This window comes from Columba livia, chromosome 2 (assembly GCF_036013475.1).
Source record: "Columba livia isolate bColLiv1 breed racing homer chromosome 2, bColLiv1.pat.W.v2, whole genome shotgun sequence".
In the NCBI taxonomy this organism is placed as follows: domain Eukaryota; kingdom Metazoa; phylum Chordata; class Aves; order Columbiformes; family Columbidae; genus Columba; species Columba livia.
Genome location: NC_088603.1, coordinates 5,193,754 through 5,216,259, shown reverse-complemented (window position 1 = coordinate 5,216,259; position 22,506 = coordinate 5,193,754). Strand labels below are relative to the sequence as shown.

The 22,506-nt window shown below is 39.1% G+C and overlaps 1 protein-coding gene across 7 annotated transcripts in view; it reads right to left on the bottom strand.

The window, feature by feature from the left end:
• CRHR2 (corticotropin releasing hormone receptor 2) overlaps nucleotides 1–22,506 on the bottom strand; it is a 146,981-nt gene that overhangs the window by 10,470 nt on the left and 114,005 nt on the right. For all 7 annotated transcript variants that reach the window (XM_065050323.1, XM_065050319.1, XM_065050321.1 and 4 more), the window contains 4 exons: nucleotides 20,752–20,824; nucleotides 8,724–8,809; nucleotides 6,317–6,452; nucleotides 4,585–4,626 (listed from right to left, as the gene is read on the bottom strand). In XM_065050323.1, coding sequence (XP_064906395.1) covers nucleotides 4,585–4,626; nucleotides 6,317–6,452; nucleotides 8,724–8,809; nucleotides 20,752–20,824 — 337 coding nt within the window. The remainder of the gene's footprint in view (nucleotides 1–4,584; nucleotides 4,627–6,316; nucleotides 6,453–8,723; nucleotides 8,810–20,751; nucleotides 20,825–22,506) is intronic.

Sequence of the window (22,506 nt, the reverse complement as noted above, 5' to 3'; positions counted from 1 at the left end):
AATTGATAGAAAAATTTTTGAGGAGTATCTTGATTTTTGCAGTCATTGGAAAAAAGTTCACAACCTTCATTCTTTTTAGCTGACATTTAACAGAAATGCATATATATATTTTTATCATGCCACTTTTCATAACATCTTAAATTCTGAGAAACCTCATTCTCAGTTTTCTTGGAAATCCAGGGATGCTCTTTACCACACAGATTAAATTACATTTACATAATTTTGCCCTCTAGTGCCAGTAGATTTTCTCTGTGTCCAAAAAATTACAACTTTTTCCATAGAGTCTCTACACAAATTAATATGAGTCAAGTGCCAACGGCCTCTCATGCTCATCCATGGTACACACGGTTTTCTCAAAACAACCGCAGAACTTTTCAGAGAGCAAGAAAACAAAAAAACCCTGTTCACTTTGTAGCTAAAGTGCTGCTTCTCCTTAGGTTCACTGGAATAATTTGTATATAATGTGTTAGCTTGAATGACATTGATTTTCAAAATCTGAAGGATCATATCTTGAGTAGAGGGGACCAGATGATGCACACTTGCTCAAGAGGTGGCCCATCATGAGTTGTGGAAATGAGGGAAAGGAAGAAGTTTGCACTCCCAGGTCAAACACCTGCTCTAAACTAAACTCGTCCCGTTTCAAATTCTTTGCATGGACTGCAAGTTGATAGCTTCACTTTTTTCCCTTCAGTGATCTCACCGCTGAACTGTCAGAGCAAATCGCTGCAAAATCAGGACCAAGAGCTTTTATGGTGATATCTTGTATTACCAAGGTGCTATCTTCAGAGCACTGGAGGTGCTGCCTTCTCCACCAGAAACTCAGATCTATTCTAGCAGTGAAGCTGTGTCACTGCTCTGATCTGGGGCAAAAAGCTCATAGCAAGAGAAACACTCTAAGTCCTAAGAAGAAGTTGTTTAAACCAAGGGAGGCTACAAGATGTTACAGAGAAAAAACTCTTTTCTGTTCCTTTTTCCAGATTTCATGGATAGAACACTGACAAAAAACCAGAAACTTTGATAACTTTCATCTGCAATCCATATTGTTTGGGCTCTACTACAGACACTTATTGGAAGTTCGTAAGTGCCTAGTGGTATCTGTATCAAATATGAAATGGTAGAGACGCAGCTGAGATCACAGCATTATTAAAGCTTTAAATTAATGGATTTTCTAACCTTTTTGCTTGTGTCATCATTAAGAGCAGTCCTGGCACGGTGTGGGATGAATAAAGACTATTAAATGCATTTAAAGAACCCAACTCTGTCATAACTTGAAAACCTGCAGTATTTAAATATGCTGGGAGCGCAAGTCATCAGCTCATCTATCACAGAGACAGGAATATTGGATTCACTGAGGAAATAATAATTCAACAAAGCTTCAGTGATATTTATAAAGATCTCAGGCTGCTGCAAGGCTACTACTTACAGGTTATTTTGGTTTTAGAGCAAAATCTGCTGTGGATCTCACTAAAAGTGCTGGTAGCTGATGTGGATTGAGTGGCATTACCTTCATCAACACTTCTCATAGGGATGTCTCTCTGAGAGCAACTGATGTCGGGAGAATGCAAATGATATTTCGGTTCTTCTCATGTTCACATGCACTAAGAAATACAGGCTGTTTCATAGCAGATAATTGAGGAAAACCATGTGCTGCAAATCTAACGGAGCAGTAAATGGGTATGGCTTTCACTGCGTAGACATGGAAGTTTACAGTAAGAAAACAGACTTCTGCTGTGCTGCCAGCCAAGGCCTCCATATATGCCCCAGCTGGCAATGTAGCTGTACAGGACTTTGTCTTCACAAGGGGGCAAGGCACAGTGTTATTACAAGGTTTTGCGATGTGCTGTGGCCTTCAGAATGTGATCTGGGAAGCATAAGCTCTTTTTAGAATGCTCTATCAGTATGTGGAGATCTGGGAAGCATAGGCACTATCACAAGGGAGAGCTTTTTAAATAGTGTGCTATAAGATGCAATTATTTTTCTCCACGATCTGATTACAAACCCAGAAAGCCCTGAAAATTCAATAAATTCGCTACTTGTTTCTAAGTTGTGCAGAGCTGAAGCTAAAAAAGAGCAGGAGATTTCACCCTTTAAAACCTTCATGATATTTGAAAAGCGTTGCCACGGTACATTAAGATGAGTCCAAGGTTTTGAAATAGACAATGTTACAGTATTTGAGGGGTTTAGACTTATGTTATATCTCAAAGAAGCACTTAAGAAGTTGCCATGGTTTAGCTAGTCAAGTGGAAATCGTACATTTTATGTAAACATATGGCTTCAGGGAGGATTTTGTTCACAAATTCATCTATTTGTAGGTGTCTATATGTGAGCAGAGTGCCTAGGCATGTGTTAGAGTCAGTGGAGAGCTAGTCCATGCTGTCAATGAAGACTAGAGTTCAAGTGAGCAAATGGAGGTTTCTACTGCATGCTAAGATGATTAAAATAATAATTAAAAAAAGACTGTATTGACTGGCTTGAATTAGTGACATTGAAAGCTTGTGCCATTTGAGAAGCCCTCCTGTAACCCACTTGGCTTCCCACTTCCAAGTCAGAAGGTGGGGATCTTCTACCGATCTTGTATCATATCTAGTAGACGCATGTGGATGTCTCAGATACTTTCTAGCCTCTGAAGTGACACTAGATATCTATGTTTAGGGAAATGAATCAAGATCATCTACATCATCCAAGCTGTGTGTTACCCCTGAATTGACTCCCAGAAATGCCCATTCAAACTGTAATAGTAGTGTGATATAGCTGAGAAAATCACTGTTATGGAAATAATTCCAGAACTGCTAGTAGATTGTTATCAAGGCCTAGAAGAAGTACACGAGGTGACTCATCCTGCCTTTCAACAAGCCTGATTATGTCTGAACTCATTTAGGTTACAGGAGATGGGAAGTTGGCTCATGGCCTTGGACACAGAACTTCAGACTACTGTGCTGAAGAAGATATTTCTCCCACTACAAGACAGCTGAAAGAATCCCAGAACAGATAAAAAAGTGAAAGCCTGGTATGAAGAGCCAACTGATCCTGGGCCAAGTCCACAAAATGGAAGTGCACGAGTGTAATACAAAGTCGTGACTGACTATGAAATTACGTCTCCCAGGTTCCAGCCCCTCATGTTCATTGTGACTCCAGTAGAAAAAAATCAAAAAAACCCGAAAAGATAGAAAAAAAGCCTACTGTCTACATGGAAGATTCTCCTTCCACGTTAACAGTGTAAACCTGATGAATATGACAAGTGCTACTGAAGAGACATGTCAGACTTCTGACACCTTTAACCTCATCAGATTGTGCAGCACATTGGCTCACAAAAGAAAAAGAAAAGTATAGTTGCAAAGCAACTGAAATATATGACAAGGTTTTGAGGTAACTGTAGTCACAGTTAAGGCACCCATGCTTTTGGGGAAAGACTTAATCTCCGTATTTATTAAGAAGCAAATGGAATTTATTGAAGGGAAGTTGCAAAGAGAACTGAAAACACTCCGCTGCCAGTATATAAAAGTAGCATGGGCCTAACCTGAGAAAGCAGTGTTGCTTCTGGTTAAACACCACCTCAGAATTAATGAAGAAGAGAGAAAATGAAGAAAACCAAACCAAACCAAACCAAACAAACTGAAATAAAACCAAAACCAACCAACCAACCAAACAAAATAACAAAAAACAAAAACAAACAAGCAAACCCAGCCAAAACCAAACTGCTGCTTCATTGGCTGAGGTCTAGAAAATGTTGCAGAGCAGCTGGGTGGGAAGACCTGTCCATTCTTTCTCATAGCACCATACAGAAATTAATGAAATTAAGAAGCACCACAAAGAAAATATACAATGATACAGCAGGAATAATTAAGGCATGGAATTAATTTCTGCAGAGAAACAAATTTTAACTGGACAAAGCTGATGCACTTAAATGCAGGTAAATGAGACACTGGCATTGTAAGTGAGGAAAAAGTTATAAATCTCTCACACTTTGGGGTTTAAGTCAAACACTGAGGGATATTAGTGAAACATTTATGACTTGAGTAGCAGCGGCTAAAATTAATTCTGAGAAACACCACCAACTCTGTCCTCAGTTCTCTTTTCTGAATGTAACAGGTATTGATCACTCAGAGATAGATATTCACACAGAAAGACTAACTCGTTCAGAGATAGATATCCACATGGAAAAACCGACTCATTCAACTCAGCAGGGAAATCTCATTATAAAAATGAGTCACTTGCAGCATATCCTTAACAAGAGCCCAGCTCAAAAGTAATGCTTCTGTATGCCCAGAAATCATATTTGTAATTAATGACAAAATTCAAAGAAGTCTGAAACTGAAGAACAAAAATTTTATAATCTGAGAAGACTTATTTTCCTCTGCCCTGACCTCCCAGGTAATAACCTGAATTTGATAAAGCTTTGTGAACAAAGGGCACCTACAAAGAGGGCTGGGAAATTCAGATGCACATTAAGAGAAACTTTTGCAGGAGCAACAGACTGATGAGACTATGACCCCGTGTAAAAACATCTCACGTCTACAATCAGACATTTAAGTAGGTTCCACCTCCCAAGAATTAATTAGACTGACAGCAGGGGACACTACTTACCTCACCATTCAAGAAGCAGTAAAATACTGACACAAAGAAACCCTGGAAAGAAAAGAAAGCAATAAATTATTACGTATTTTACCATGGAGAATTGGGGATGGAACTTTATCCTGGGATCATCCTGAGTATAAACATAATTTTGTTGAGATCATCCATTTCTAGATAGATGAAAGCTTTAACCTACAGCTTCATGAGAAAATACTAAATGTCTTGCAGCTCTCAGGTGAGATGTAAGAGTTAGAATATACACAGCTTTTCATTGACAGAAGGAATTGCCACTCCAGCTGTACTAAAGTTCATCTGCAGCCTCCAGTTGTCACCCCAGAAGGGCACAGACCCCATACAGTCTCTCTCACCTCTATGTAGATGTCTCAGACACTATGGGGCGTGTTAAATGGCCTTAGACCATCTTGTATGGACAAGTGTATCATCAGGTTGCTTATTTTCATCTGAGCTGAATTGCTCCATGGAACCTGGTGACAGCAGTGACTGGACCCCTGTAATGACTGCAAAGACCGTGATGACTACAATGGGAGCTCAGATGACAACAGGATGACGCTTTCATCTCTAAACATGTGAGTGGGGCCCTACCCATTTTGCTTTCAGCAATGGACTATAATTATTGTCACCATAAAGGACAGATTCCCTGTGCTTGCTTTCTTACAAGCAATGTAGCATTTTTGGAGACACTGTGAATCAGCAGATAAAAAATACAATTAATTTTAAGGAATGGAAAATGTGGATTGCTTCACTGATAAAGGCTAAAGTTCCTTTCTTTGTAGATTAAAAGGATCATTTTTCATTTTAGATTTTCAGTTTCAATTTCTGGTGGGATGCACTGTGTTTCAAAGCTAAACATGCAATCAGTAAGACTAATAATTCAAAGCTCAAAATTTTGTAACCCATAACCCTAGATTTGATTTGACAGTGTGTTTGTTGTGAATTTGTGTTGAATATCCTGGGTATCAGAGTGCTTGCTCCTGCAGGTATCAGAGGTAAAATATTAATGTGAAACACAGTTTCACCCCAGGTCAAGAAGGTCTTTAAGCAGACATAAAGCTGTAGGAGAGACCTAAGCAGAAATGTGTGGCTAAACACCATTCAAGACCTTAATTTTCTTTTGATTTTGTGCTGAATACAGAAAGCTGGGGTAATTACTCAGGTTCTACTTTCTTTTACATCCTGGCAGAACTCCTGTTAAATTCAGGGGAAGGTAGAGATAGGGAATGCGTTCTTAGTTATTATGGTCTGATGGCTGAGGAGAGCTGGAGTGGGAGGCTGGGGAAGGTAGCTCATGTCTTAATAAAGTGAGCCCAACAGGTAGGAGTTGTCTCCCTTTGCTTTAGCCACATCTAGTCTAAGTCTCAGCTCAGTTGTGCTCTGTGGAGAGGTACCTTGGGAAGGTGATTCTTCATCCTCCCCCAGGCAGTTTAGGATAGGATGAAACATCATCTGTCTCCATTGACTTTAGCTGGAGCCCAGGTGAGGGGCTGTAGCTATAGACTGAACATAGTGCTCATGTTAATGGAGATTAATCCATCCAGTACACACCTGAGAGGAGATCTCCACTTCATATGACATGCTGATATATCCATTACATAAACATGAACAAAGCTGAGCAGTTTCATTTATTATTTCTACCATGGATTTCATTGCCATAAGTTTAATGTCTGAAAAGCACTCAGGACCCTTTCTGCAGTACCTGATACCAGCTGTAAACTTGTTCTCTTACCTGAAAAGACTGCAGGAAGGAATTGAAATAGATGAAGACGATCTGGGAAATGTCATCTTCACCGGGATTGACAAAGAAAAGCATATAGGTGATGCCTAGAAGAGGCAGAAGAACTAATGTTGCCTTGACTGCCTTCCTGTGAGGAGCAAAGAGAAAACACAAGTGAACACAGGAAAGAACAACTGTGCTCTCTGAACCACTCTAGAATGACCCAATCCAAACAAATCACTCTTGTGGAGAAAAGGGACGAATCTCAGAGGAATTCAGAGGGAAGTGAAGTAGCTATATTAGCTGGAGAGGGAACTTAGGTGCTACCTGAAGACATTTTAGCACTTGCACATGTCAAACAGGGAGTATCTGAGAAGAAAACAAATTGGTGGCCTAAGACAGGTCTGCTCAGGTCTGTCCAATATGTACAGTCACTGAAAGAAAGGAGAATTTTGAGACAGAAATTCACGTCGACTTCTGTCCAGTGTCTAAGACAGGTGACCAGAGATAGGGAACACAAGTGTTCTCTGTGTGTATCTCTATCTCTTGAGGTATGCTGCAAGGGCATTTGTAGTGGAAGCCTGTATTTGCACGATACCCAATTAACTGAGCTTTTTTCCAGGAGGATATCCAAGTTTTAGACACTTCTCACCCCACCTGGACAGGAACAGCCCCAAGGTTCATCATCCCCTTATTGTGTAACCCGAGTGGATGCTCCTAGAGTCCTCAGACAATGAAGAGTCAAGTTTCTTAGAGCTTGGGATAGGAGGGAGCTTGATCCATCTGAAAGGCTGAATAGAGTTTAGCAGGGGAGCATGGAGAGAGTGACAGCCTCTACTTTGGGTTGTGAAGCTACAGGTGAGTTAGTGAACACTTCCTGACCAGTTCCTGACCACTTGGAGAAAGGTGGGTGTTCTGAGGAAGCCTTTGCCTTTGAATCCTGCTATTTGTCCCCACACTCTGAACTCCAGGGGACAAATGGGATCCTTTTTTGTATCAATCTCTTTCTCTTTTTTTCCTCTGGACCATTTCTGTCATAGCAATGAGGTTTGAATTAGGCTCAAACTTCAAGAGTCTCTGCAGGCTCTGTGAGTGATTTCTGACACCGCAGGGTGATGTAATAAGTGCACAATTTAGCTGTTGACCAGGGCAAGAATGCTGTGCCCATGAGACCAGCTCTATGCCCATCTTCTGATTCTCTCTGGAGTGTAAATGCGCTCTGTCTCTCTCTGCAACACCTGCACAACCAACACAATTATGTCTGACTTATAAATAATAAACAAGCTGAAAGTGCACAATGAAGCATAAGTGTTTATTAACACGATTATTAGGGGCTAATCTTAATTATTGGTGCTATAACAGCATCTTGGCATGTCAGCTGCAGAACAGCACGTCGTGCTAGACACTGTAGAAACACAGAAGACTGCAATTTTGCTTATTCTTTCTAAATCTCTGTATAACGCCATAACAGGTAGACAAAGACAGGCAGGTAGGCAGGCAGTGGAATACAAAAAAAAATGCCAGTGTCAGGACAGAATGACAGTCTTAACAAAGTAGCTGCCACATCATTTAATACTTGCTTAACAAGTGTTTGGACTATGCAGCTTTAGAGCAGTGAGGTTTGCCCCAGGCCTTCCTGGAATTGTAATGATTTCTATTTAGGCTGTGAAAAAAAGAAGATTCCCTTGCAGAGCTTGTAGCAAGGATAAGATCACCTTAATCTGTTCAAGGACGAAGATAGCTACATTAGATTGCCTCAAAATCTAATATCTCTATGCTCCCTGTAAACTGCAGCAGGGAGAAAAATGTACTGAGACTGGAATCAGTGTTTTTCTTTTCATTCTAGTTTTAGTTTTATGGCCTGAGGTTTGAGCACAAAAAAGGGATATTTCTCCCCTTCATTTCTCAGGAAATGTGCAGGGAAGTGTCAGAACAAGAACATCAGACCACTGCATTAATTTCACATTTGTCCCCAAACCTGAGAGAGCATAAAAAGGAAGGAATCAAGCAAAACAAAACCCCCCTACTGCAGCAGAACTGCCTCCAAAGCCAAGAGCAGGCTTTATATAATAAATATTCTTGCATACACACAGCAATTGATAAAGTTCCTATCCTCACTTGAAATTGAATTCTTCAGATTTCATTGGAGGGGGGAAATTTCATGTGTGCTTTGGAGTGTGTGCAAGCCTGAAGGTGGTGAAGAGGCTGGTGGCCGTGGCAGCTCATGTGTCTGTGCCTGTATGCCAAGGCTGTTTGCAAAAATAAACACATTGTACGTTACTGTCTGAGCTCACAGAGCAAGAAAGTCACCCTCTGAGATCAAAAGTGGCTCGTGGAAAGAAAAGTTGGGACAAGGACGAGGCAGGCAAAGCTGTTCTTTGTTAGCACCATAAACAGCAAGAAGCGCCAGCTGACTTACCTGTACTGTATTGTTTCTGAAGTGGTTGAAGCTCTCAGCTTTGTCATTAAAATCCTAACTATGTTAAATAGAAATACAAAATTTATCTGGAAAAGAAGGAAGAGAGAGGAAAAAATAAAACCATTGAGTCAAACAGTGGCCTAAAAGATGTGTTACACCTTAAAAGGCACATTTTACAGTTCAAATCCAATTGGAAACAGCCTCTTGGTTTTACCATTGCTTGCAACAGACTCAGTATTTTACTGGAAATGTCAGATTATTCAGTAAATATCCAACAACTATTAAAGTTTTCAAAGCAGCAATGAAAATGGAGTACAGAATTAATGATCCTGGCAAGGAACTCCCTCATTTCCTGGGTGCTACAATGAACTAAGGGTGGGATTTGTTTGACTATTTGCATCCGTTTCTGGCTCGGCTCATCCAGGGCTCCCTGCATAGCAGATTTGGCAGCCCTGTGTTGTGTCGATAGGGCAGGTGTTTGAAACCACCCCCCCATTCCACAGTGATGGTTGTGTAGGGCTCCCCAAAGCACACGACTGCATTGCAGAGACCTAAATGTGAGCACTCCATTTGAAACACAGCAGATGAATCATACCTGAAAAATGCCTGGTTTGTTTGTTTTTCTTTTTTATTTCATTGTCTTTAAAGGTGAGATGATGGATTTGCCACTTCCCTTCTTAATCTGCTGAGCTGGGTAATTATTATTTCTGTTACAATCTCACCACTGAGAATTGAAATTTGCTCTAATTACTGTTGTAGCATCTGCTGGCAAGTTTCTTACATAAGTTTCCTCTCAGTGTAAACAGGAAAGAAATAAAAAGAAGGTTCTGATTTGTAGACTGTGATCAGCAGAAGGATTTGGCACCTAGAAGCAAATTTTGGGTTGCTTTCAACACATAAGATAGTGTAGCTTGCAAACATTGATCTGTCTCAAAACTGTCGCTGATGTACACTCTCAGAACTGCAGAACTGCTACCTCAGGACTGCTGAGGTCACAACCCAAGCTCGTAAGAAGATATTTATCTCACGCCCATTTCCAGAGTCCCAGGGCTCCTGGCATTTTGCAGCCTACGAATAGAACAATTCTGTGACTGATTTCCGACTATTAACGCTGTAGCAGAGCTGCCAATTTCAGGGTGTTCTCAAAATATTCTCCTTTTATCTTTGTTGTTGTTGTTGTTTTTCCCTGTGCAATGTGTTATATTTCAATGACTATAGTATCTTGGCATCCATCATATCATTCCCTGTGGTTACTGTAGCATGATTTATAACAAGTGGTGCAATAAGCACCTGAATAGACACTGGGAGACTGGCAGTGTTGGGAATCATGTACATTAAACAGTTATTAAGTGAGATACAACAATGCTGCTCTAGGAGTTAACATGTGACATTTTCAAAATGATTTTCTTAGCAGAGCAGGGCCTTAGGGAGTATAAGAAATAAATAAAACAGTGCAGTTTATATAGTTGTTATTGCTAGAATTGTCTTTATTATATTTAAGAGCTTGAAGTCAACTGGTTCTTGCTTCATTTATCAGAGACAAAACCAGCTTCACATCACTGGTTTGACTTGAATCTTAAACTCCTGACACTGATGACTGCACCGTTCCTCAATAAAAGAAAGAGAAATGTTCAGACAGTCTCTACCGAGGGGGAGGTGGTTGGAGTGGCCTTTATTCACAGGAAGAAAACTTCCACCTCTGAAATTCTGCTAACAAATCTTGAGGTTCTTCATCAGCTCAGAGCCAGGTTTGGGTTACTTCTATTGAGGATGCAAAATAGGCACCAACCCAAAACTTGCCACTTTTGCAATCATAATAGAAGGTGCCAGATGGAATTAGAGACCCTTAAGCAAGGGCAAGTTCCAAATATAAGTATGACTAATTACATGGGATTAACATGATGAACTGGACTGGAGAAAGCATTTCAAGTTTCATGAGTCCTAGTCTGATGTGATAGCAGGGAACTGGAAATTCAAATGGCCATGGGCTGCATCAGAAAAAATTACTGATTTTGATATTTTCTGAAATTAAATTGCAGAAGTCTGATTCATCAGTCCAGAAGGAGAATTGCTAGCTGAAATGTTTAGGAGCTGCTTCACTAAAAATACTCTTCTTCTATATAAATCTATTTTTCATTCTCCTACTCTTTCCCCTAAGCTCCTTCCATCCAAGGGTTGCAGAAAGAAAGCAATGGTGACATAAGGGCCATGGTGGCATTGGTACCTGTGACGGGGCTGATAAGAGACCACAACTCTCTACAGCAGCAACAAGAAGGCAGATACCTTGATGCTTCCTTCTAACAAGATGCCCAGGTGTCAGAAGAAAGCCTGCTAGGGACATTATTTCTATAATATTTTCTAGGAGAGAGGAACACTGATGCCAGAACAGGGGGACAAGCCACTCACCCTGACTCCCCTTGCTAGTTTAGGCATTGAATATGCTCCTCGAATAACCAATGGAGAAAAATAGCTACTTTTACATTACAGTTCTTCCTTCTATTTTTATTGTTTACTTCAGCATGAGGTGACTCTCCCCACTTCTAAACACCTCTTTGTGTGACTTGCATAGACAGACCTGTTGGGAGGGCATATAATAATATTATAGGTCTCTATTACAGGGCTGCAATTAGTTGTCTAAACTCAATCATTGAGAGACATTTTTGGTGCCTGACCTCAAACTACTACTTCAGAACAGCATGGACTTTCTAGAGGAGCTGTATCCTCTCCAGACCCATGTGGGGCTGATAGAACATTTGAAAAGGTACTGTGAACCTACATTTAGGCAAAAAGATCTCTCCTCTGTGTTAGGTTAAATAAAGCTTATCTTTATAGTCTTAACATTTCCCAATGGAACAGCAGTGCATACAAAGTCACATGGATTTTTTCGAAAAGTATGAAGGTACAGAAGAAGACTTCTTTGGCTAATGGTCGGTGACCTTAACCCGTTTGGCATTTTGGTGTTACAACAATAACAATTGTTTGTAGAAAATATGTTCCACTGCTCACCCAAGGCTCCAGAAACAGATCCCAAATACCACCTCACCTAACTGCAGAAATAAACTCAGTCCTGGGATTTTTATGTCCTGGTCTGATCCTCATAAACAGCTGTTCTGTAAATAGCAAGCCTGGATCCAAACTCCTCTGGATTCTTAAGAAGGGTTGCAAGTTTAAGCTGTTCCAAACTCCAGACCTGACATTTACTCACACAATTATACTTGGCTAACATTTAATAAATGAGTTTAAAATGCCCATCAAAGCCTTGGTAGTCACCTAAGGACAAATGTCAGAGCTGACACCCTGTCATCTGATCACCTTGATGTGTAAAGAAAGAACATGATGGCAAACATTCAGTTGACATTGTACACCAAGTATGGAGTCCTGGCTTTCAGCAACAGACAGCTCTGAGGACATGTTAAGACAGGCTTTAGAGACTCATCTCTGTGTCTTGATGAGCTTTTCCTCCCTGAATGCATCTAACCCAGGTATCCTACTTGAGTTTGAACTGAGTGCAGCTGTGTCTGTTGAGGATCTGTGACATTATGTTATATGAAAGCTTAAAAATGTTTTGAGGCACCAACATCAAGGGTTTCCTTTTGTCTCTTTGAAGGTTTCTATGGGAGATATTTATGACTTGAATAGGATAACCTCTCAAAGGCAGAGCTTCGCAAGTAAAAAATCCCAAGGCAAAAAATGCAAATGTGATAACATCAAAATACTTATTTCTGGTTTTGCCAACTAGAAATACATTTCAGTGTGTTCTATTTCGATGACTTCCTTTAAAATGACACTTCATTTCAGAAAGATATTTGGCTCAGTAGGACCTTTTAGTAGGTCCTAAAGAGGCCTAATCTGAAGATAAATTTTCACAGCATAATTAGATGGATTTTTATTGTCCGTTTGTCCACACTGGGCCTGACACCACAGTTCACAGGGATGAGAACTTGAGTTTATCAGGACAAAAGACACAACCTGGGAATCAAACAGGGAACAGGCTGCTGCAGACAGCCTGCAAAAGCTGAAGTCTTTGAAAGGAAAATTGAGCTATTTTCATAGCTGGAGAGAATCCATGCAGTTCTAGTGGCTACCAGAATGATTGTGATTTACAGGCAAGGAAGATGAAGCCTCTGGTGTTTATTCCTTACATATATATGTATAGTAAAGTTTCTAAAGAAGAAAGATCTTACTACTGCAAAGTGAGTTTTCCTATAAAAGAGCCCCTGTACTGTATCTGGGAAAGCACACAATTATTTATCAAGGACGTTCTTGTTATTATTGGAGCTCTGTGTCAACAGATTAATTTCTCTCAGAACTGGACAGGTCTAACAAAACCCACACATTGGTTCCATAAACGGAGACTGATGAATGGAAGTAATTATGACAGGGAGTACAGCCTTTTTATTTATCTTCAATCTCGCTTGATATTTTTATTCCTTTCTGTTTATACATGTTTTCTATTTCATATTGTAAACTAGAACTAAGGATTTTTCCCTTGATGTTTATTGATAGATAAAATTAATCCAAAGGTGACGTCTTGAGGACAGAATAAAACAGCTTATTCCATATTCTCTTACTTATATTTATGATGTGGTAAGAATATCCATATTGCTGGAATAAGATCATCTGCAACTACAGAGGAGGAAGGAGTAGTTTTCATATCTTGCCAGGGCTACGGAAGATTAGTGTTTCCATTTCTAAATTGAGATGAAAATTCAGAGCCCCAAATTTGAGTTATAAGCTAGTGATCCAAAAAACATTTGGACGACCTGTTTTGGCACTGATCAGTTATAATCTGAACATAGAAACCCAGAAGCTATTTTGAACCAAAAGATAATTTTCAGTGAAAGATTTTTGTCAATAAAAAATTTGGTAATAAAAAATTTCAGTCATAAAAACCAGCTCCATTTTTTTCTCCCTTAGTGAGACGAAATAGCCAAAATATTCCAAGAAGCATGTAAGAGGGAGCTCAGACTGTGAGGGCTTCTTTGCAGTTTTCCTTAAGATCAGGAGTTAAATGGGAAATCTTTATGGTCTTTTCCTCTCTTTTGAGAGTTTAATGGGCAATTAGAATTTATTTTGATCATTTCTGCTTCTTGTTTTATGCTTCACAAAAAGCTTGTGCTTGTGTGCTTCCCAGAATTTTTATCTTCTTCACTCCCAGTAAATGTAAATATTATTCTATTTAGTCTTCACATTTTTATGCAACATGGTAAAATCCACCCCAGGACTGAGTAACCCAAACTGGCACCAGAGCAGTCATTTCAGCTGGAGCATTATACACTGGTATCCTGACCTCAAATTAATAATCTGACAGTTTATTAATGCCTTGTTTTAATTGTTCAGTTGGACTGTCCTGACATGATTCTCAGCCAGAGCCTTTTATCACAAAAGTTTCCCTTTCAGAAAGAAATTACAGAAAGAAAGAGACATTGTAGGAGTGTACACGGTACTGGAAACCTTGTTTGACACCATTGACTCTACAGCTACAAAATGTAAACAGGAAAACAGTAATAGCAATGACAGCAGAATTTGAGATTAAGTTCTGGAAGGACTGTAATCGAATTAGCCTATTATCTTTATCCCATGTATAGCTATGACAGCATGCTTGCAAACCAGTGAAAATGATGATAAATGTCTTGTAAGAAAAGCTCAGAGATGTCAACAGTTTGCAGGTCATGAATCTTGCTAGTTTGATAGGAAAACTAAATTAATCAACAATCCAGTGGTTGAAAAAACAAACAAATGAACAAAACCAAACCAACCCAACCAAAAAACGACAACAACAACAAAAATCAGATAGAAAGGAGAAGGGAAAATGAATAAGATATACCAATATTAATAATAAAAAAATACTGTCAGTCTTTAAACAGAACAACGCAGAAGTGGAAGCAGAAGTGTGAAGACAGACAGCAGAAACTCAGAAAATATTCAGAGATGTAATTATATCAGCAAGGAAGTAATTTGCACAGAACTAGGGGATACTTTTTGGATAAAACAAAAATGAAATGCATGCAGATACATACATAGGTACAATGCTTCTATATATAAAACGGAAAGTGAACAAATCTTTGTAGAAGATCAAAAGAAAGGAACTTTAATAATGTGGACTGGAATACCATGAGTGGAGAATTACAGTCAAGCAAAGGGAAGTGAAGATCAAGATTAAGATGCACTACAGATTTTATCTTATTTGATAATATCAGAAAGGAATGGATTCCATGAATATTGGCTAAGTTGCTTAATAAACCTATTTTACCTGCCTGTAACACCTTTAAAGACAAGTTGGAAAAAATGTGTGTAACAGGGGGGTAGAAAGACAGGTGTGCTCTGCAGAAGGATAATAATCCAAAAGCATGGAGAAGTGTATTTCACCAAAAAAAGAAAATATGCATGAACAGTGTACAGTATCATCACACTGATAAACTACGGCACAGGATGGGAAGAATTATTGAGCCAAGTCCTATAGCTATTGTAAACAGTTGTACTGAAGCATCCTTTGTACAAGTGGCCACTATTGAAGAAATCGTTACTATTCCTTTTCTTCTATTGGAAGACAGATAATGGAGCCTACTTCTGTAAATGCTAGAAGTCTTAAATATGTTAATGGTCATTCATGAAAACATCCTTTTTGTCAACAGCACTATTAAAATTAATTAACTCTCCTCTGTGATATCTTTATAAAAAACGTAGCTTTCCACAGTCTTGGTTTTGGAAAGCTAAACAAGCTCAGATATTTATGGAAAATTTCTCCATGACACGGTCTTCCAGAACACTGGCCAGTGTATCACAGTATCACAGTATGTTTGGGATTGGAAGGGACCTCAAAAGCTCATCCAGTCCAATCCCCCTGCTGGAGCAGGAACGCCTAAGTGAGGTCACACAGGAATATGTCCAGGCGGGTTGGAATGTCTGCACAGAAGGAGACTCCACAACCTCCCTGGGCAGCCTGGGCCAGGCTCTGCCACCCTCACTGAGAAGAAGTTTTTTCTCAAATTTAAGTGGAAACTCTTGTGTTCCAGTTTGATCCCATTACCTCTTTTCCTATCATTGTTTGCCACCGAGAAGAGCCTGGCTCCATCCTCGAGGCACTCACCATTTATATATTTACAAACATTAATAAGGTCACCCCTCAGTCTCCTCCAGTGGTTGGTATGTATGGGGTAATGCTATATCTCATAACCTGAAGGACAAATTCTTTGCAAACTCTGTAAATAAAATAATTTGTGGAAATAAAATATAAAGGGGAAGAATGATACAGTTTGCAAAATCTTCTGAAAGAGTCAGCGTGGGGACACAGAAGAACCAATTGATAGTTTACTCAGGTTTCTGAAAGGAATTTGAACTTTTTTCTACAAAGGGTCCTATAGAAATTTGGCTGCTATAGGTTTGGAGGGAGGAGTGTAATGTATAGAAATACAAGAAAGAAAGAGTGGGAATGTATATAATCTGTTTTCTCAAACGAGAGAGACTACTAGCAGTTCTGTGCTCTTTTACATAGACCTTTGTGTATCTATAAAGGGAAATGAAGAGCACACTGACAGATTTTAACTTACACTAAGCTGATTCAGGATAGTAAAAATAAAAGCTGTTTGCAAAGAGCTGTATAAGGACTCACAATACTAAGTGACCAGGCAATAACGTGCCATATGAAATCACATGATATAAAGGTGACACAATGGGGAAGTAAAGCAATCTTAACTTCACATGAAGAGTTATGAGCTTTGGGTATTTTCATTCATAAAAGTTGGAATTACATTAGATGGCTCCCTGAAAACTTCATCTCAGTTCTGAGTGGCACTCAAGGAAGGAAACAAAAAGTGTTTGGGATTACTGAGAAAGAAAAGAAGATAAAACAGAGAACAGAATACTGCTATGAAAATCCATTTGTGTGGTCACACCTTGAGTACCGGGGTAAGCTTGATCTTGCCGTCACAAAGATGCTACGTATTTCATGATTAGCACACCATAAAAAGCACTTCAGTCCACCTGTCAGCTGTCTCCTGAGCAAAATTCCGCATTGCAATAAGGATCAGGCCATCGTCTTAAGAACACTTAACTCTTCTACAGCACTTGTCATCCAGGGATCTCAAAGCATTTTGCAAAGGAAGATAAGTATCATTAAACTGCGTTATAGCTGGGGAAACTGAGACCTAGAGCAGCAATCTAACTTGTTCAAAACTAAATAGCTGATGAAGCAGAGACAGAAGTGAACTGTTCTTCCTATCAGCTCAGACACCCACTATGCCAGCAGTTAATTGATTGTGATGAATTATTTCCAACAAGACCCAAAAAGCAGAGGTGAGAAAACTGTTCAGTTCTTAAGCACAAGGGGAAAAAAAATCTATTAAAGCTGAAGGTAAGGTTTGTAAAAAAAAAAAAAAAATATATATATATATATATATATATTTGATCTGCCTGTTTGAAAACCTGAAAATTTAACACAATTTTAGCTCTGAGAAATATTGCAAAGCAGCTCATATCTGGGGTCAGTTCACAGCAGCAGTTACTGAGAAAAAAAGCAGCTCAGTTAACTGCTTCTGGTGCCTATTTTCTGAGGCTTGTTCTCTGTTATGGCTGTGTTTTCATGGTTCACAGGTTCTTTGACAGGGATTACATTTAAAATTGCACATAAGAAATGTATTTTTTCTTCATAAAATCAGGCTGAATGTCAGTTCCCTGGAATGTATTTCCAACCATTTGCTCCTTCTTTACCTTCAGAGAGGGGTGCATGATTGAAACATGGTTATGCCACTCTGAGGAAAGATACTAGAATTTTTTTTAAAAACACACTAATTTGAAGGGAAAATACCTAATGGTGTATTTTTCTAGTGCTATCAGAAATTGAATCTCAAAGCATCCAGTGTACTGAATGGTAAGATATCTCCTGGGATATTTTCAAGCCAAAATCCATTCAGGAATGAAACAAAGAAGGATGATTACCTACATTTTCTCCCTCGCATTTTTTGTCAATAAAAATACAGATTTCTCACCCAATATTTAGGATCAGCATTTATACCCAGTTTCCTTTGCCTCTGAAGGTGTCTCAGAAATTGTCTCTGAAATTGTTTTGAGCACAAGTCAGTGCTCAAGTTTCTTCTAAAGGCAAGTAGGAAAGCAATCAAACAAATTTCTCTACTGCATTGTTTTTGTACCCTGCAATATAACAAAGAGTAAAATGGTTTAAAAATGGACTTGAGGACTGCTACAATGATCAAAGGGCTTTATTTTTGACCAGTTTGCATTTCCCATTGAGGCTCAGAACTACATGACCTGTTTCTTGGTGTTACGCTACCTTGTGCTGCAGCAGGTTCAATGCATAGAGTCCAGGAAATGAGAAACCAAAACTAGAGGAAATAATATTTAATAGAACCGGCATCTTTAGAAGCAGGTTTTACTCTACTGGAACTAAGAATATTTACCCACAAGAACACTTTAATCGTATTACCACTGATTGGTGTAATGATGTGTCTAGAACACATAATGGTGCCACCTTTGTCTAACAGGTAACCAAATCTCATCTGAGCACTTGGCTCTTAACTAGCTGAGTGAAACCAATTTTAACTGCCACATACTAAATGCTTTCATATGGACAGGAACTGCAATTTGACTGAGTTTTTTAACCTTTGGCTTTTAGTGTGAGCCCTGTTTTGGAAATAACATTTAGTTCTTCTAGTAACATTCATGTCTCTCTTTCCAGCAGGACACAGAATTGTCCTGTGTGTTCTTTCATAAACCACGAACTTCAGTTGAACATTTCAATTCATCATTAGTGAAAATCCAACTAATTAGCTGTGACTGAAAGGGGTCACAGAGTTGTACTATTTTTGAAATCTTTGCGTCTTGCATTTCTGGTCACTATTGTTCACTGAAGAGAAGAGGAAGGCAGCACTTTGTCTTCATCTATGTTAAGGCAAAGTCATACTGACATACAGGGGGGTGATGTTGGGCTGTGTTGCCCTGAAAACATGGCAGATGTCAAACTTCAGCGCTCTTAATCCAGCATTTCTCACGACACCCTTGAAAGGGTCAGTAACTCCAATAATAATAAGTGATACTTGAGTCATTATATATGATTTGATTTTATCTGCGTAAGGATCAAAAAATGAGCCTGTCAAGTTGCTTTAACGCTCTGTGGGGTTGTGTATTTTAATTATAAACACAAGACTCAACTGCAAGTTTAAAAAAAAGGGAGGGGGAAAAGAAGCATCACATTTTAGCAATCAGGAGTGTGTTGTAACATGACTTTTCAGATTTGCCTTTTAAACTGTATTTCCAGAGGGCTCTTTTCCTCACCCAGCAATGATTTCTGAAGGAGTAACCATAAGGAGAGGAAAGGAAGGGTTTCTCCTTATGTTACTTCTCTAAATTGTGTCAGCTGTTCTCCACCCCACAGTGCAATTACTGTTGTTATCTCATTAGTGTTTTAATTAAAGCTCAAGTGCAGGCCCATGTAGAAAGGCTCAACACACAATGTCAGATCAGGGGACTGCAGTTATTGGCTCAGTTTAGAGGGGTCTCAAGGCTGCTCTAAATTAGAGGCAGATATAATGACCTGTATATAAAGAGGAAGCCTCCAAATCTACTTCCATTTTCTGTGTCTCTTTGGGGTCTTTAAATAAAATACTGTTCCGGGGAGAAGAAAAAAAAAGCTATTTTCATGACTCTAAGCTGCCTATGATATCTGTCAGAGATGCTGTCCAAGGATTTTACTGATCTTGTTGACTAAATGAGTTGCAGTAGATTCACAGACTTCTAAGAAATGGCGTGAAAACCAAATTGCAGACTTGCTACCTTGTATTGTTTAAATAGGATCTGTTTGTGAGTTTGTCTTTATATCAGTGAGTCAATTTACTGTGACGCTCTTTGTGTTTTTGGGATGACTCCCTAGGTGGCACACAGTCATATTGTGTGTATCACACTGACTGTATTTCTCTCCTTAGAACGTGAAGAAAATAATTTTTACATAAAACCAGACTCCTCCCACCTTTTTTTCTCTTTTCAGCTGTGCACAATATGTTCTGTTTGCTGCATTTTATCAATTAACACAGAAATTGATTTTCCCGATTTCAGGTTAGGAATCATTCAGATTAACAGCGGTCTACCTAGGCACAGCACTGATACGGTGAGAGTCTTGAAAAAGCTGGCAATGGCTCCTATTCTGGAGCATTTGAACCTTCTCTGTGGGTGTTGGAATGACAAAAGGGACAGCTATACTGAGTCTCGGATCCCTAAGAGAGGGGACCTAACCAAGCCCTATGAATTCTCTGTTAGAACATCTGCCTTATTCCTAGGTGGCTTTTACCACAAAGGAGCAGAAGAGTAGAATCATGTTTTTCAGCATTGTCCATTCTAATAGTATTGACCTTTTCCATTCACATCCATTATTTTCTGGGAAGGCGTCACTACCTTTTAGTTAGGGGTTTAAAATGGCTTATGAATGAGCTTCCTTCTTCCTCGCCTACAGTGGACAGTGTTGGGCAAACAGATAAACAGCCTGTTAACTATAGGCAGTGCTGAAAAGGAAACCTGACAACAGGAAAGCTGACAAACAAATACCCAGCATTGATGGGGAATAAAGATGTAGATGGTTGTACAAGGAGATGCAATTCTATACTAGGATTCCTACATTTTTCTAACCAATGCGCATGATGGAATTGCTTTCATTCTCAAGAACCTCGAGTGGATGAGCAGATATTGTACTGTACCTCCTGTTTTTGAACTTTTTACCATTCTGCATCTCAAAACATTCAAAGGAAGGCAAAGGCACTACAATTTCATACAAAGGAAGGCAAATGGCACTACAGAGGGAGAAGGGAAGAATGGCCTAAGGTCAAGGAAACAGCCAAAACCAAATCACTGCAATTCTGACTTGCAGTGTTCACTACTGTGGCAACTTTAGAGAACAGCTGAAGACATTCGACCTTGTTTGTGTTTTATTTTACTTAAAAGTGGATGTGGAACATCACATATGCCTATTAAATTATCCCTCAACGGGAGATGGCAACGTCCTTCCACCCACATACACACTTACCAGAAGAACAAGAATCACTGGCCCTTGATATATGTAGTCAATATATTTCCCTGGCTCCTTTCCAAACCAGCACCTGTAAGAAAACAAACAAATACGAAAACAATTTATGAAGGGGAATGCACTTCTTTTATATTTTAATATCAAAAAAGCCATAGAGAGATGATCCCTTATTGCCCAAGTTGTTTAATGATGTACATAATTGACAAGTGATTGAGTTTTCAGCTATAAAGCCACTTTTTGCCTGGACACAGATCTGAGCCCCATTTTCCCCTCCCATTAGCACATTCGTGTTCTCACTATATTTTTGGCTATTGCCCATGTAAATATTTCCAAGAAATGTGAGAACCTGCTATAAAAGAGGATACAGATGTGTCCTGCTGGGTCTGAAAGAGGCATGAAATGCTCTTTGTAAGGAAAAAAAAATCTGTTGTCTATTGCAGTGTCTAGCAACATTTCAATTTCATAAAGTAAGGGGCTGTTACTTACAGCAAATATGTCTCAATCTGTGTGGAAATGCTGTCTAAGGTACAGCATGAATTAAGAGTTGTGGCTTGACTTTCACTTCCACTTATTACAAGTGTTTGTTCCCTGCTCTCTTTCTTGTACAACAGACTAAACCTGTGATTTCATAGTGACCGGTACTGGTGTTTCCTTCATTCCTCTAACTGATTAATAAACCAGTTTTATTTGTGTCAGCACATGAAACAGAGAACCAAGCTTAGGCCTGAACTCAATCATTTACACTATTAAATTTTCCTTGGTGCAGTTTTGGCCCAGGCTAAACAATATCCAACTCCAAAACAGTTCTTGGGGAACCAGTTTGGAGTACTGTGAACCAGAGGACATTCCCAATAGCCTACAAACTGCAGTTACCCTGATTTGGAGGCCAAGAGAGTTTAATAATATGGATGTGAACTATTCCATGCTATTTTGACTCCAGACTAAGGACTGACTCCAGGTCTAGCTAATTTAATACTGCAGATACAGCCACATGGTCTGGATCCTGGTTCCTCAGAAGAGACAACTTTGCTATCTCTATGCCTTAAGGTTTAGATCATTGGAGCTCCAGATCCCTTAAGAAGTAGATTTTGGAGTTCAAAAGTCTTACAGTTTTTTTTTTACCTTTGGTGGACATAATGCAAAAAGTTTACAGAGCAAAAAAATACATCTTTCCTGTGAATGCCTTGTGATGAATGATAAGCTTAGTGCCACTGGGGACATTAAACCAAAGGTAATTTCTGATGCAAGGAGGCCACAAGGAGAAGTGCAGATTTGCACTTTTACAAGCATTCAAGAAATAACACTTGTTACCTCGAAGAGGTTGTAGTTGTAAGACATAACCTCATGAGTCCAAGGCAGATAAATTGGGATAAGAAAAGCTATGGTTCAGATGGAATTATTGTGAATCACATAATGCCCCCAAAGTTTTCTCCAAAAGGTATTTCTTGTTAAAACTGGAGCTGTTTTCCCATTGCAAAATGCTTTTATTGAACTGAATGCACAGAAATATTGAGATATGTAGCAGATATCTAGAAGCAGAAATCAGTATCACACAATTGTTTGTATTTTCTTGATACAATTTCTTACATATTTTAAGTTCCAAATAAATGAGAGAGCTTTGAATATTTTTAAATACAAAACATGTCTGTTATTCCCTGGTGCACTGACTGAAAATCGGTTTAAATTGATAATTTTCCAACTAATCTTCAAAATCTGGTGATGAGAGCAAGACTCAGAATAAGGTTCTTCCTGAAG